Source organism: Blennius ocellaris (assembly GCF_963422515.1).
Source record: "Blennius ocellaris genome assembly, chromosome: 16".
Lineage (NCBI taxonomy): Eukaryota > Metazoa > Chordata > Actinopteri > Blenniiformes > Blenniidae > Blennius > Blennius ocellaris.
The window spans coordinates 17,230,964-17,247,617 of NC_137665.1; the positions used below are offsets into that span (position 1 = coordinate 17,230,964).

General features: G+C 44.5%; 1 protein-coding gene across 1 annotated transcript in view; it reads left to right on the forward strand.

The window, feature by feature from the left end:
* Positions 1-4,540: 4,540 nt before the first annotated feature.
* The window catches only part of LOC308141349 (SH3 and cysteine-rich domain-containing protein 2-like), a 29,022-nt gene continuing 16,908 nt past the window's right edge, over positions 4,541-16,654 (forward strand). The window contains exons 1-2 of the mRNA XM_080511461.1: positions 4,541-4,799; positions 15,150-15,498. Coding sequence (XP_080367587.1) covers positions 4,713-4,799; positions 15,150-15,498 — 436 coding nt within the window. The 5' untranslated portion in view covers positions 4,541-4,712. The remainder of the gene's footprint in view (positions 4,800-15,149; positions 15,499-16,654) is intronic.

The window sequence follows — 16,654 nt, forward strand, 5'->3', positions numbered from 1 at the left end:
ATATATATATATATTCTTACATCATTCAGACTCCCTCCAGAGGGGACAAACTCTGGAGCTGTTGGCGAGAGACTGAACATTGGACTGGCCTGTTCAGCCTGCTGCTCCGTCTCCTGCTCGGCCTCCTGCACATCAACAAACAAACAAACCCAAAATACACAATTAAGCAGAAATAAGGACAGAGAAAGTGAGGAAAGACACTGTTAACGTCCACAGAAGGACACAGGGAGGAATAAGTCACAGCGTTCTTCTTCAAAATCAAGAAAAGGTCGACTTCGGGCTAAATTCTGCCTCAACCTAACATCCTTGTCATAAGTTGTATTTCCAGGTAATTATTAAAACTCTAAATGCCACTTACCCAGTTCAGAGAGGGCTCTGGGCTCCAGTACTAAGGGCCCCAGTCCTCAGTGGGCGGTGGGACCCATTGTTGAGGGTCTGGGCCCCAGTACTGAGGATCACTGTCCCAAATGGGTTGTGGGACCCATTCAGGAGGCTGGGGGAATCCAGTAGACAGGAATGTAGTACTGAGGATCCATGTCCTGGTTCAACTGTGGCTCGTGGTACCAGAAAGTATTCTGAGTAGTCATGGTCGAATCTCTCGGAAGGATGAAGAAAGCACTGGTGGGTCGAATCTTCGCTCGGCGGCAGACAGGAATGATGTGACAGGCTCGTGCTGACGCATTTTGCAAATTAGAGCACGCCCACAAAACGCCATTATTTTCTTCTTCTATATTGGCCACGCCCCCAGCCAGAATATCGCAATATATCATCTCCTCCTCTTGCTCTTTGCAGACATTTACACAGAATAGTTTGAATGCTGAAATAAATCGCGCAATTACTTTCCAGTATTCTGTGTGTTTTTTTCACCTCTTATAGTTTGAAAGAGCGGTCCAGCTGTCATTTGGACCGTCATTCTTCGGAAAACACGGTCGAAAAAAATAGCGGATGGGCTGCTCAAAGCCGTATATAATATGTGTATAATGTCCATCACTACTATCTACTATCGCTAAAATACATTGCGGACCCCCACCGCAGTCCGCAATGTCATCAAATAACCGCAACAATCAGGGACGACAAGCTCCGGTGGAGCTGCACAAGCGACATACGCGAGTCGCAAGACAAGTGTGGCAATAGACCTGTAGAACGAACTAGAATTACAGATATGATGTACAGGTTTATAACAGGACTCTACACCTCTAATTTCTATGTGGTCTGTCTTCTGTGTTTTTGGTGTGTTTGTTGAGTCACAGCGCCCCTAGAGGCCTGGCATGTGTACTACATGCCCTGAAGCCTCGTATTGAGCTGAGTTCACAGTGAGATGAGGACGGAATTGTTTTTGAGAAGGCTTGGGGGGGGGGGGGGGGGATCTTTTTTTTTTTTCATCGTGTGGATTTGGCCTTAGACACCCCATTTCTGCCCCAAACCATGAGCTGAAGGGATATATAACAGGGAGATAATATATCCAAATAATTTACATCTGTAAACAGACAGAAAAGGTGATGATGAGCCCTCATGTTAAACACTCTTCCTTCCTGTCTGGCATCATGAAAGAAGCTCTTCAGTCATGACATGTTAAAAACTAAATATAAAATACAAGAATCAGACTGTATAGAGCAACGACTTCCCATTACTGTGCATAAAAAAACAGTTTTAGCTATTCTAAACTAAATTCTCTTTCTTTGCTTTGTGTCTTTTAAAAAAAAAATCTATTTCCTTCTTTTCACCGCTTTTTCTTCTTTCATTTTTGGATGGGTGAAGGGTGTCAAAGATTACAGGTGTCTGAGGCTTTGCCTGCTCTGAGACGTCAAACAAGCCCAGAATAAGACAACACAGGGTCCAACGTGTGGCCTGCCAGTGGGTCTCATGGGATGGTGAAAGTGATGAAAGTGCCACAATGACAAAGGAGAGAAGCTTAACTGTTCCTAAAATGCTTCAGAAAGAAAAGAGGACACGACACAACACCGAGAAATGAACAGCAGATGGCAACAGTGTTGGTGTCCAGAGATCAGTGGAAGTTAGAGTTAAAGCTATTTAGTGAAAGAGCAACAGGTTGTTAAACCACATTAATATGCAGGGAAACACTGTTTAAAAAAATAAATCTATTTATTTATGCATTTATCTATTTATTTATGCATTTAGTTCATTCATTCATGCACTTTCTGTAGGGACTGGTTTGGTTGGTAGAGCTATTGTCTCCCAGTTGGGAGGCTGCAGGTTCAATTCTTCACCAGTTGACATGTCAAAGTGTCATTGAGCAAGACGCTGAACCCCACTTGAGGTGACGTGAGCACCTTTCACGGCAGCAGCATCCATTTGGCGTGCGAAAGTGTCCGAGAATGGGTGATTGTGTGACTAACACTGTGAAGTGCGTTGGGCAGTTTCTCGTCTTGTAAAAACTGCGTTAAGGCATTTTTTTTTATACCAAAAGGTCGGTGTTGTTCATTCTCAGTTACAAATGCTATCGTTTTACGTGTTGAGATTAGGTCTGGCTGCATATATTTGGCCTCTATAGTCAAATGAGTTTGACGTGACCGTCAAAGTAGAAAAACAGTTCATTCGAAGGTTCCTGCGTCGCTGTGTGGGTGAACCTTGAGATACAGATCAAACACCAACAAACACGACGCAGATTCCCATTTGTCACCTGAAGCCTCATCCGACTTGGTGTCTGCTCTTTGACGTGTGTCTGGCAGAACCTGCTGCACAGAGAAGTCTCCATATTTGTGCATCCTGGCGTTCACTGAGGCAGACCAACTATCAGTATCAATTTATCCCAGTGGAAAGAAAAGAGCTGCACCATGACGACCGCTGCCACGGCTGGGATCTGACTTCCGCCACACCAGGTTCATTTTGCTCCTCTCAGCCCCCCACCTCACCTCACCGCTGTTTTTAATGTCCATTTTTAGCAGCAGTGTTTTGGCACCTGGGGTATGGCACAGGGGATGAAAGGAGAAATGTGAATGCATGTGCTTTTCCCTTCTGTGTTTTGAAACAGAGGAAGAGCAGATCGCAGCTCGTGGCACCTCGTGATCCACTCTGGCTCTATTTGTCAGCAGAAAACTTGTGACATTTTATTGTTTAGGGTTTCATTTTGCTGCAGCGTGGCTCCGAGCAGTGAGTGAAGCAATAATTAATGTGGTAACAGATGCTGTCTCTTTGTCTTCCTTCTGTCTCGTCTCTCCAGAACACCCACAGAGACCTTTGGACAGCCCAGAGCAAACTTTGATGGCAGGATATAGAGTGCAGAGAATGCACTTTTGTCCTCAATCTGTGTGAACGCCTCCAAAACTCACAATACTATTTTAAATCTCCCTATTTCCCACCTGAAGACGTACCTCCCATTTCCATCTTAACAGATGCACTGCTAAAAGGGGACAAATCAATTGGGGCTGATGGGATCAGGGAGAAAATTACAAAGCGTTTAACTTCAGAGGGAGAGCACAACTCTGCAGCAGTGACTTTAAATGAAGCTCTGATTCTGCAGGAGCAGCCTCACCTTACTGAGTCAGCAGACAAATGTTAGGGAATGGAAGAAGAATCTACTAGGCCTGGCATTAGATGTGCTTACTAGTGTAAAGGTTTGCACTTTTCAGGTTCATGTCCAGGCCCGTGCAGTGTGTGTCGGCTGTATTTCTGGGATCACATGGGTTGATTTGATATTCTAACATTGTGTGTGATGGACTGATGGTCTGTCCAGTGCACCTCCACGACAATAAGATGGTCTGATGAGGGAGAGAAAAAAGCCCCATGACATTTTCAAATAGCCCTCTTTCACTTCCCTTCTTTATGCTGTTTGTATTTTTCCAATTCTGATGTTTAACTGAAGCTCACTGCTGTTTATACGTTTATGACATACATATTAAACCAATAACTGATCCATTGAAATATATTTTTGCTGCTGTATATAGCCCCCTCACAGATTAGTTTCAGGTCTGGGTACAGAGGATGGCACAGAGCAGCATTAAATGGGGCAGATTTGACTCCCACGCAGAAGCTTCTGTTTTAAACACTCTGCATTTAAAAAGAGAAAGAAAAAAAAATCATCTCCCTGTCTGTAAATTGTGAGCCATTCCAAGAAGCCTACGCCCATAAAATGTGAATCCCGATTTCGTCAAAATGCAACCTGGCAGAGTTGTAAAAATTGCCCCAATCAAGCGGCTCCGACGCACGGAAAGGCGTGCCTCCGCCTCACGCTGCGCTTCAAATGAAGTCTGAGCCGCGGTGAAGGACACAGTTCGCGTTGGATTTACACTGAGCTCATGCCTCCAACATGAAGATCCTTCGGATTTTGACGTGATAAATGTGGTATTTCATATCGATATTTGACATTTTTATTGCGCCTGGACAAAAGGATCTTGCCACATTGGAGCTTCGCGGCGCGCGTCAGAGGACGATACACGCTTCCCCACACGTTTTGGTGTTTGTGTCTCTGGGTTCATTGTCCTGTCGTGGCATGACTGAGACCTACAACAACTGGTGTGTGTTTGTATTCTGATTTTTAAAAACAGTTCGGACCAGTTGGCGTGTGTAGACTGAAGCGGTTCCTCCTCCAGCGCGCTGCGCCGCGCGTAACGACCCTCCGGTGGAGCCGTCATCCCTTTTTTAATGGCAACTCCCGGAGCTTTCCTGCTGACTGGACACAGTCCGAGGAGTTGAAAGTTTGTGTTTCACTGTACGGCCGGTGTCTCGACCTGCTCTCTCCACCAGAGAGACCAATGATGACTGAAAACGGTGAGATGGAGAGCGACTCGCAGCTCCAGCGCTCTCCAAACGCCGTGCCCATCCAGCCCGTGTCATCCAAGGCAAGTACAAGCTTCACGTACACGTTTCCAGTGGCCTCGTCTATTTCACGTTCTGTGGAGATGAACGACACTCCTGGAGAAAAGTGTGAAACTTTGCTTTAATTGTTTCCTCCACACACGGAGAGCAAAGATCTGAAAAATAAAAGAGAACTTTTTTTTTTCTTTTTTTTTTAAATAAATGTCTTTTTTAAGTAGTCTTAATTCTATTTCCGTGTTTGGCTTTCTCAAAAGTTGGATCATGCCATCGTGTTTTATTTTTTTATTTTTATGTAACGCTGATGACAAGTTATTCTTCACAAACGCTGTTGTCCTCATCACGGCTGCGTCACGAGGTGGAAACGCACACGTAGGGACTGATGTCACACTGTCTGCCTCTGTCTGTGCTCTCTCTCTATATATATCTATATACACACACACACACACACACACACACACACACACACACACACACACACACACACACACACACACACACACACACACACACACACACACACACACACACACACACACTGCTTTGACTTGCACTTCAAATAAACTCAGCCATAACTATTACTGGCTTCACCCTAACCTAGTTTCACACTGAGACCCCTTGTCCAATGGGAACCATGATTTTTTTGTCTCCACAGGCACATGGATCATCATGGTTTATCCATTTTTGCGTCCACACACACACACACACACACACACACACACACACACACACACACACACACACACACACACACACACACACACACACACACACACACACACACACACACACACACACACACACACCCAGGCATCATCTGGTTCTTATACTCACAATGTATCCATCATATTCTTTTTAATGACTACTGAGCAATTATCATGGCAGAATAGTCATGAACAATGCAGCTGCGTGTTTTTGGCTGCATCTTAACGCCTCTCTTGTTTCTTTTCTAGTGAATTTCTATTGTCCCTTGCGTAATGCTGGATTTGCTTCTATTCCAAAGCCAAATCCTCGCTCTGTACAGTCTGCCTGCTTGATCCTCGAGAGTCCTCACAAGGCATCTTCATTATTCGATTTGATCTGTTGACTCGACACAATAGGCGATGATTTCAAGGGCCGGCCTCCGAAGCCTCACGCTGAGAAAACCTTCATGATTAATGGAAGGACACTTGATTCATTAGAGGAACACTCTCTGTACAACTTTCCCCTCTCTGTCTCCACCTCATGCTTCTTCTCAGCAGCACACACACACACACACACGCTCGAAGCAAAGTGACACTCCTGCGCAAATACTCGTCAGAATATTTGATATCGTCAGAGGGAGCCGCGAAAACAAGAATTGCTGCGAGTCGTCTTGTCAAGTGCTTTCCCCTCCGCACACACTCATCGACAGCTGCAGCCAAATAAAATTGAGTGTGATTCCATTTGAAGCGGGACTGATTGGTATTCACATGATTCACCAGCTTTGCCCAGGCCTCGCCACATCACAGCCACTTTTAACACAAATTCATCAACCTGGCCATCGGAGGAACTTCCCCTCAATGGGATTCAGGAAGAAGGAGGCTGTCAATGGCTGACAGTCTGCAGGCATATTGGGGGGGGGAAAAAGTGGAAATTGGAAATTACAAGTCACAGGTGTGACTCAGGAGACTGCCAATCAATCACAATGCCCTATCTAATTTAAACACTCAATCAACCTAATTTCTAGAATAATATTCATATAGCTGCAGGCAAGGGGACAGTAAATGGATGAAGGGAGGTGGTGAAGGGTCCATAATTAATATATAGTGGAGGATAACAGATTTTTTTTTTTTACCAAGGAAGAGGTAGCGACCTTCCTGTCGCCCCTCCTGTAATCTGATTGTTACCCTGTGTGTTCCTCCAGGAGTCATTAATGTCAGTCACTGACGATCCTACCTCAAGTCGTTATTTCACTAAAAGGGTATAAAGCAGTAGTTTGCAAAGAGAGCGTCGGACCAGACTTGTGTCCTTGATTCGACTGAGGAAAAGCTGCATATTTTCACCATGAGATAAAAAAAAAACTGAAATAGATGTCACATTATCTGATACAAGTACATGCCTAGAATTTTCTCAAAGCTCTTAATGATTACATGAAAGAAGCAAATGCTTGAGAGGGAAATGTAACAAAGGGGACATGGCCGACCTGAAATGAAGAAGTTATATTCACCATCTTAACAAAGAGGGACCATTAATGCACCTCACGCAAATTGAAATAAAAACACTCATTGGAAGTTCAATTTCACCTTGACTTTGCCTTTTGGGTGGGTGTCTCCTGACGTTGGAGTCGATGTGATTGCTTGTGAGTCTCGTCTGTGGCTACAGGTTGTAATTTCCACAGGGCTCTAATCAGATACGTGGATTCAGGATTATTTAAATTGGATAACATGACGGAGACAGAGAGAGTGTCTAGCAGATGCTCCTTTAAATCAACCAGCAGCATAGATAAATAGCCCAAATGGAGAGCAGAGGAAAACGGTGCCAAGGGATTAAGAGGAGAGGAAGGTTGGATTTTTTTTTTTTTCTCCGCGGCTCCCAAACCGACGTTGCGCTGGTGCCGTGCCAAGGCCGGTTGAAATGAGAGCCGGAGAGCAAATTAGATGCCTGAGCAGCAATCAAATAGCCAATAGTGATCTTTGCTGAGAGCTGTTTGATCCTCCGGGAGCGGTCGAGAGCTTTGGGAGGTTTTTTTTTCTTCTTTTCTTTCCATGATAGAAGATAGATAAGCCATCTTTTTCCCCCTCTTCAAGACGAGCACTATTTCTCTGAGCCAAGATCTCAAGACTACACACTTTTGGTCGATTGGTCCATTTGTCGGCTCGCCCGTAGAGAGATTACAACACTCCGTTTCATCCATGTGGCCAATTTGGATCCTTCATCCCACTGTCTTCTCGACACTTAAGCACACACAGGCACAGGAGTGATGGGAGGTGATGGGTGGCATCAACGCTGAATTACAAGCGTGTCTTAAACTGTACGGTTTGTAACAACGGAGGAACGCCACCTCGATTTAAGGCCTTTTTCTGTGTTTGCATGTTCTAACTGTGGTGGCAGGGGTTGGTTCTTTGTAATGAAACTACATGTAAATGTATGCAGAGAACGATACGCTGTAAACGTTAACAATGGAGAGATCCCGACATTTGTATGGACAGATGACAAATTGGATGCTATTGGAGGCGAGTCTCAACTACAAAACTAGAACACGGACTGGGAGTCATGCCACTACGGAGGCGGCCATGTTTGTTACTTGTGTGTGAGCGGAAGAACTATTTACCGTCGCGGTTAATGTCAACACTGTTGGCCATGGGTATCAAGGTCGCCAGCTAATCAAGTACGCTTGTGGGCTTCCCACAGGGAAACTCGACAGCTGGTCATCTAGTTCACCTGTTGTTAAGTCACTAAGGTTACTTGTAACTCTACGGCCGGTAGCATAGCTGCTGCGGGCTAGGGTTTGGCTCTTACTGGGATGTTTGTAGGTTTCAGAGAGGGGTCTCGTACTCGTACTGACCAAGAGAACGATGCAGGAGGAGCTAATGTTACGCTAGCTAATAAACCATTACTGGATACCTTTTATCACGGTACAAGGACCATCGTTTGACCATTTTTGTGTCTTAAATTACTTAAATAGCCAAGAAATAAAGGTATCACAAGCATTAACGTTTGGCTGCCGAGAATGTCCGAGTTGGCGTTGCCAGGCAGTTTTTAGTTAAACGTTCATATGTGTCCGGGGGCGGGGCTTAGCCAAAGTTTCCATTGAATGTCTGTGATTCCAATCACATGGAAAATGACTCCTAATCTTGTGATTCCTTTCACGATGAAGGACCGGACATCCTATTAAAAGGTAAAAGGCAGAGTGTTTCTTCCTCCCATCACCAGATCCGACAGATGCATCATTTATGATAAAGGGGACGTGGGTTTGTTTTCAAGCACACCTGTTCACACAGTCCACATTCATTCAGCTGGCGGATGATTTCAGAATTTTCTCACGTGGCCTTTGTCATGAGATGACGAGGTCACGGTCCTGGCCTAAGCGTGAGTGGGGGGGGGGGGGGGGGGGGGGGGGGATTGAAGAGCGAAGAGCAAGTGGGCCAAGGTCTTCATTAATTAACGTAACACTTTCTCCAGTGTGATGTTTATTGACATGACACGACAAGGAAAGGCGTGTGTGTGTGTGTGTGTGAGCACGTGATTGACTGTGTGTGTGTGTGTGTGTGTGTGTACATACACGTGTGGCAGGAGCAGAATGGTGGAAGCAGCCTGTGATGATGCATCTCTTATCTTGTATTCAGAGAAGAAATCTGCCAGGCTGCAGTGCGTGATGAATTCTGAGCCAATCCAAGAAACACTGGGCCACCAGGCGAGTCCACGTTCACGTCCCTGCGATGACGGAGACGCCTCCTTCAACGCTTTTACGTGGCATCTTTATGGATTTCCGAGTTTTGTGCTCCTCGCCGATAAAACACGCACGTCTCGTAATCTTTTGTTTGGCTCCGGCTGTTTTCGGTCAAGGTGTAAATAATTAAATGCATCGTGCACCTGGAACTCGAGATTGAACAATTTCCTACATCGTCTGCAGATGACCTAGAAGCAAAGTGAGCCAGGAAACCGTCTCTTTCAAAGCACAGCCACGCCACGGTTATTCTTCTTAAAGCTGAAACATCCCCACTTCGAACAAGGTCGGACACTGACGTCTATTGCGGGGGGGGGGGGGGTGTAAGTACTTTTTTCATTGGGCGACTGGCAGAGGGCGTCTAAAGTGGAAATGACAGAGTCGCGGAAGCAAAATATTACATTTTTTTTATCTCACATACATGCACTTTGTTGAATACCACTTTTCCCTTTGAATTTTAAGTGGGTTTGTAGGAGAAAACGACTCCCACAGTCACCGTTTCTGCAGCTCTCCTTTATTTTTATTCATACAAACGGCGCAGAAGAAAACTCAGGAGTAAAATAAATGTGGAAAGACAATGAAGTGTTTAACGCCGATGCACACCTGAGCAGCTTCCAATTAACCGTTTATCACGCGCTCATTATAATACCTCAAGATGAGAAGCGATTTCCATTTTTCTCTATTCATATTTTCAAATAATACAGTGGTTTTCAATGTGGGAATGTATGCTCATTTAAAATGAGCTTTCATGCAAAACCATTTTATTTATATATTGTAGGAAGAAGTATGCTTTTGTTTTTGTGGCTACCCCTTTTTTTTATGACTTGTGGTTTTGAACTAATGGTTATAATATCATATATGAAGACTCGACATTAAAAAGGAACGCCTAGCATGACAAGAGCTTTGCGTCTTATTGCGTATGGATCTTTTCCAACTGTTCAGAATCTGATCATTCAGAGATTGTCTGCTCTGGAGATGGAGTAAAAGGTTTCTCCTAATCTGCACATTTGCAGTAACGCTTCTCTTTGTTTACGCTGTGAATCTACAAACGTAGAAAATCACACCATCTCGTCAAACTCCACACTGTTAAAACTTGATGCACGTGTAAACGTTGCCCTTTGCAGAAGCCAAAACAAAGGCACAGCTGTAGTTACCTAATCCAATTTTGTATTTTAAAAAATTCTCGGGGTGAGTTGATTAAAACCCTTCATATATAATAACACGCTGGATTTGGCATCATATTGGCAATAAAAAATTTGAGTTCAGAGCTGTGGACAGCACTGAAGCTTTCCATAAATAACTCAGTCCGGCCCCATTAAATTTAGCAGGAGCCACATATCCCAGTGAAATGAAAGCCTTATCATTGAATAATGTCCGCCCAGACCCTGCTCTGCCTCTGTGGAGCGCTGATTTGGGATATTCATGTTGGCTGCACGTGAGAACGGCACAGGGTTGGTGGATGAATCGAAGATGGAGGCAATTACTGGCAATTATGGGCAGTCTGCTGAGATGGCGTGTAAAAGTGGGCTCTGCAGCCACGGAGGACGTGCATGCTGGGAAACAGTGAGTCTGCAGGTGTATGTGAATCCTGGGATTATTGCGTATTTTGCATGAAGTTATATTGACCAGGACAAAAACATGAGTGAAACAAACCTGAGCCAAATGTATTTAAGTCTCTTTTTTTATTATTATTGAGAAATAACAAGGCCGAGGTATTTCCTTTAAGACTTTTACTAATATGGAGGTTATCGCATTACATAATTTTCTTTAGGGGTTCCATCAGGGGTCTGCAACCTGTGGCTCTGGAGCCACATGAGACAAATATCTCATGTAAATAAACATTTGTTTTCATTTTCATTTCATTTGCGTTCAACACTGATTTATAAAAGGGTCTAAAAACAGCTAAATAAGCCAGCCTAAATGCCTAAAACAGTCTTTGGTGGAATAGAAAAAAAAGAAAAAAAAAAGAGAGAGAACAATGTAAAACGGAGAAAAAAGGGTGCAAAAGGAAAGAATGCAAAAAAAGAAAAAAAATACCAGAATATTTTGCTGAAGGAAATGCTTAAATTGCTTTAAACATTTGGAGACATACTTTAGCAATAAATAGCTAAAGTGCCTAAAATAGCCACAATGTATAAAGGCAAAAGTGGGAAAATAAAATGGCCACAACAGCTAAAAATGTTTTACAAATTATAGAAATGATACCTGTGACACTTCAATCATGCACTCTTATTTTTTTATTTTCAGAGAATTTTTGTTTTGCAGCTAATTTTATTTTGTGGAGAACCGGGAAAACGGCTCTTTGGGTCCTAAAAGTTGCAGATCCCTTGGCTACATGAAAAATTAGAACCACTGTGGTTCTCAGAGTCGCAAGTTACATTTATGGTGCATGGTTTGCCTCCATTAAGTTCCTTTTCATCTTGTATGTTCCATGTTTATGTCTAATAATAGTGAGTATAATAATCCAACAAAGTGAAGTTACATTCCCACATACATGAAATGACATTCAATGAAAGGCTCCCTGCCTTCAGGATGACAAATTACAAGCATCAACTCCACTTATTTTCATTTGATTCGTGGAAATCAGGGATGTTGACCTCACAATGTCAGATATGGATCATATACTGTAGCGTCACCGTCTTATCTCTGACAAAGCCCCGTTCACCCTCGTTCATCCTCATCGACGCGAGCTTTTCACCTCTGACAGATTTCATTGCGAGCTGGTGCACATGAATGTGCGTTGATGCCCCACACGGAGCGTGCCGTCGCCTCGGCTTTGCCTCCGAAGTATGACGCTCTCAGCTAATGTTGAGATGGAGGCTAACGGGAACGCTCCTTAAGCCCCGCGCGGTGACAGATGATTAGATTAGCTGTAATTGAGACATGTGCTCCTGCCCGAGCTGTTACGCTCAGCACTCAACTGCTCCGATCGAGAGACTTTTGGCCCAACGCTTCAAACAAAAGGGGAAATAGAAGCAGATTTGTATCATTTCACCTGAATATTGAAATTTTTGCGTCTCCAGCTCCTGCAAATGGGGGATTTTAAAATGGTTTAAATGACTGTGTGCCTCACTGCTCGCATAAAGTGACATGTTTCACTATCAGAATTCACTTAATCAAATAATAGTTAGACTCCCAGCCAACACGGTGTTGTAGCTTCAAAATTCAGGCTTTAAAACGGTGTTGCTGTGAAATACAGGAGAGGTAGTAGGTGTATTGGAGGATTGGATGAGCTCATTTGATACGAGCTGGACTATTATTTCATGAACATGAACCCGAACAGAAACCGAAACCTTCCACTTAGATTGCCAGCAACATGATTTACTGCATATAAATAAAGCATTTATATATAAAAAAAAAAATGCCATGGAAAGATTCCAATAGTGGAAAATAAAAGTTAAATAGTTATTCAAGGAAGTATATTTATAGAAGATTCTTTATCAGCATATTAGAAACAATAAACAACAAGCATGTATGTAAGGCTGCTGCTGAACCACAGGTACAGTTGATACAGACTCATGTTAATGGTAATTAGGATTAAAGAGGCAATCTTACTTCATTAAAACACATGTTTTGATTAACACAAGCACTCAATGAGCAGAGGTGCGAGAGGCAGCAGCTTTAGAACAGTGATGATCTCGCCTCAGTGACAGAAGCCTGATAGTGACATTTGTACAATAAAATCTCAAATTGCACACATCCGAAGCTAAATTGGTGCTCAGTCACTGGAAGTGACACGTGACCTCACTTTGGCGTCATTTACTTCAGTGTTCCATCAACTGTCATAAACGGAAATGGCTGCGAAGATACAGTTTCACTGTAATCCATTCAGAATGCACTAATCGCTGGGAGGCGTTCGCTCAAATACATGAATTGACAACAACAACAAAAAAAAGATCACGTATTACTCTTTTTCTTTTTTTTTTGGGACAAATTCAGATTTATTTGCCGTTATGTCACAGTGCGTTTCATAACGGCTTACGGGATCCCAGCACGCCACAGCAGCGCAAGTCATAAAACATGCAAAGCCCTCTTTTGAAATGTTCCTGTTTGCATGTGAAGTCACTCGCAGTTTTGTTCTTCGACGATGACCTGCAGAATGCATCTCAACCAAAAGCACCATTTCAGCCGCGCATATTTAGTTCTTCTTAGCAAAAGGTAGAACATGCAGACTTGTGTGTAGGAGGCTGGGATTGCATCACGGTAAACTCAATATGGTAATCTAGACTACCCCACTGGGAGGGAGAGAGAGAGAGAGAGAGAGAGAGAGAGAGAGAGAGAGAGAGGAGAGAGAGAGAGAGAGAGAGAGAGAGAGAGAGAGAGAGAGAGAGAGAGAGAGAGAGAGAGAGAGAGAGAGAGAGAGAGAGAGAGACAGCGAGAGAACAGGCAGAAGACACTAAACAGTCATACCCAGTCCATTTATTTCCTAACATGCATTCACAACAAGCGCAGGAGACGGACCACACAAGCCCTCCGGTTCACAACACGTGTCTGTTAAGTGGCTCAGCCGCCGTATGGAGGGGCGTGAACCAGAGCACTGGCTTAGTTTTCACTGAGAACGCAGCAAGAAGAATGTGAACGTGTCTTAGAGATGTTTTTTTTTTTTTTTTGGTTTGTTTATTTGTTTTTAGCTTACGCCACCCGGTGCAAGTGTCCTTTTTTTTTTTTTTTTGTGAGGAGGCGGGAGAAAAGTCAGGTGACCACATCAATCTCAGCTTGTCTTTATTAGTGCAATCTGATGGATGTACATTTCTCAAGAGACGATATTGCAGGGAGCACGCAGAGAGTACGGTGCTGCATTCAAGCCATACACTTTAGTTTGTCTTGCCCTGCCTTAATATGACACACACACACACACACACATACACGCACACACTGAAATAGACAAACTGTCTTCATATCTTATTCCCAGACACGCAGAGCTGTAAACAACATGTCCCTGTAAAGTGATTATGTTTGGCACTGAGCAGAACGAGCACAGACAAGCAGACAGACAGAGCATGTGCGTACAGAGCGTCTGCGGCCTACTGATTATCTGCCAGCTCGTGTGTGTGTGTGTGTGTGTGTGTGTGTGTGTGTGTGTGTGTGTGTGTGTGTGTGTGTGTGTGTGTGTGTGTGTGTGTGTGTGTGTGTGTGTGTGTGTGGACCCACTCTTTCCGTTCTGCAACATGGCCGCACCCTTGCCCCGCTCTGCCACGAGTAACGAAGGGACGTCTGTCCCCTGGGACGTCTATCCTCGTCATCTGTGCACACGGCTCCGGGCAAATGTCAGGGAAACGTGCATCTGTCCGGCCAATCGGTGCGCGGCTCACGGACGACGCGCTGACACAGCGATTCGTCATGTGATTGTTGGGCTTTTTTGGAAATGCAGCGACCGTCTGTCATTGAAGACACTTTTGGTCAATATAGCCGACAGGAGACGACGGAGCCGCGACGTGCAGCTCTGAATGGCGGCCCGCGTGTAATTGGGCCAATGAGCTGCCGGCGGCCGACCGAGAGCCCTCCAAGGAGCGGCTGCTGATGGACGATAACGCCGTGTAAATTCTTGTTTCATTTGAACACAATAGTGTCCCTGTCACCAGGGCCGCGGGGAGGCCCGCTCGCACACAGCGGTGCCCAGTGTGCGAGCGGGCGGGCTCTCAAACACAAACGCCTTATCTTGTTTAACCAAGTCGCTCCGGCGAATCGGACGCAGGAAGACGTCCTTATTGAGGGGAACATATGGTAACTTTGCTGTTAATGCCGTGTCCTTATGAGGCCATATTGCATTTCATAAGTCACCCTCTTTCCTCGTGTTTATGGACGCTGGGATATTGCCTGTGCTCTCCCGAGGCTGTGTCGGACGTTTGTTATTGCTTCTTGCTTATCTTGTGTTTATTCTCGGTGTGCTCTCTTTCTCCCTGTCGCCGTCACTGTGTGTGTGTGTGTGTGTGTGTGCGTGTGTGTGTGTGTGTGTGTGTGTGTGCAGCTCCAGAGACTAAAGCGGTCGCTCTCCTTCAAGACCATGATGCGCAGCAAGAGCGTGGAGAACTTCTTCCAGAGGTCCTACAGCGACGCTCGCCTGCCGCCCGACTTCATCACCGACCCTCCCCCGCCGTCCCCCCCGCTGCCGCCGGGCTCCCCCCTCGTCGGAGAACGCTCGCCGTCCGTCTCGCCGTCCCTCAGCCCCAACCCTTCCATCGCCTCCCGCTCGCCGTCGCTCAGCCTTTCGCCGTCGCTGCCCGCCAAACCGGCCCGACCTCCGATAACGCACTGCTTCCAGGACCACGTGTTCCGGAAGCCCACCAACTGTCAGCACTGCAAACACATGATCGTGGGTAAGGGGGTCGGCGTTCTCCAATGGAGGCACATTTTCACGCTTCGGCACTTTGCGCAGGATTCCTCGCCTGCAGTATCGTGTGGTCATACCCGGTCAAACACAATAACTGGCATAAGGATTATTTTGGAGGGGCGCCATCAAGTTCTAACGACTGCATATCAATAATTGACGTTGCTTGTAAAGCATAAAGTGGCACTAAATCTTGTACATGGTTTCACTAGGAATGACCAAGAGTTTTTTATTTATGTTGTAAACAAATAGAAAGTCAGAAAATATACCCTGGTATTCAACCCCAACCTGTAACCTGCCATCAGTCCTCATAATTTAACTATGAACTCTTGTCCAGTGTTGTCCTTTTACATTATTAACTTAGATATTGTATGTTTTTGGACTGCCGAAGGAAAGTGGAACCCTGTGTACATGGAGCACAAACTCCTAACCAAATTTTAGATTTACTCCATCATAAGCCAACGCTTTGTTTGAAAAGCTTGAGTGAACGTACAAACTACTCAAAAAGTTACGTTTTAACTCCATTTAATCATAATGTCGGCACCAGGAAATGCTTTATTTTTGCCTGTATTAAACAGTGTTTGGATTTACAAAATAGGCGGAATAAAGAGGCATGGCTCTGCAATACTGAACGATATCACTCAATGATATGATAAAAGTTTGCCTTGTTTGTATATATAGAAAATGTATATAACAAAGTAGTACCTCTTTGTATCCGAGGACTCAAATTTAGATACGTTTAGAGAGGTTACTCATGATTATTTTGTCTCAAGGACAGTTACTTTGGTCTTAATATGAGTAATTCTAAGGCTTTTTGTGACATCAAAGTCTGGAAAAAAATGTTTTTCAACAAAGGTACTAGTGAAATCCATAGCACTACATACTAATACATCAACTCTCCCTGGATCTCGTTACGCTGCAGGAAAACTCACCTATCTGTGCCAGCTTGGTGCAAAAGTAGACTGTGGCCCACCTCTGTCATGGCCAGGACACTAAACTGGTATTTACTATCAATTTAAACACACTGAACCCTGGAGAAACAATGTAAAATGAACATTTTGATTGATTTAAAAGCCTGGCTGGACAAAGATTACGACACATTTCTCAGACCATTACATTTAATTTCACTGCAGGGTTTTTGTTTT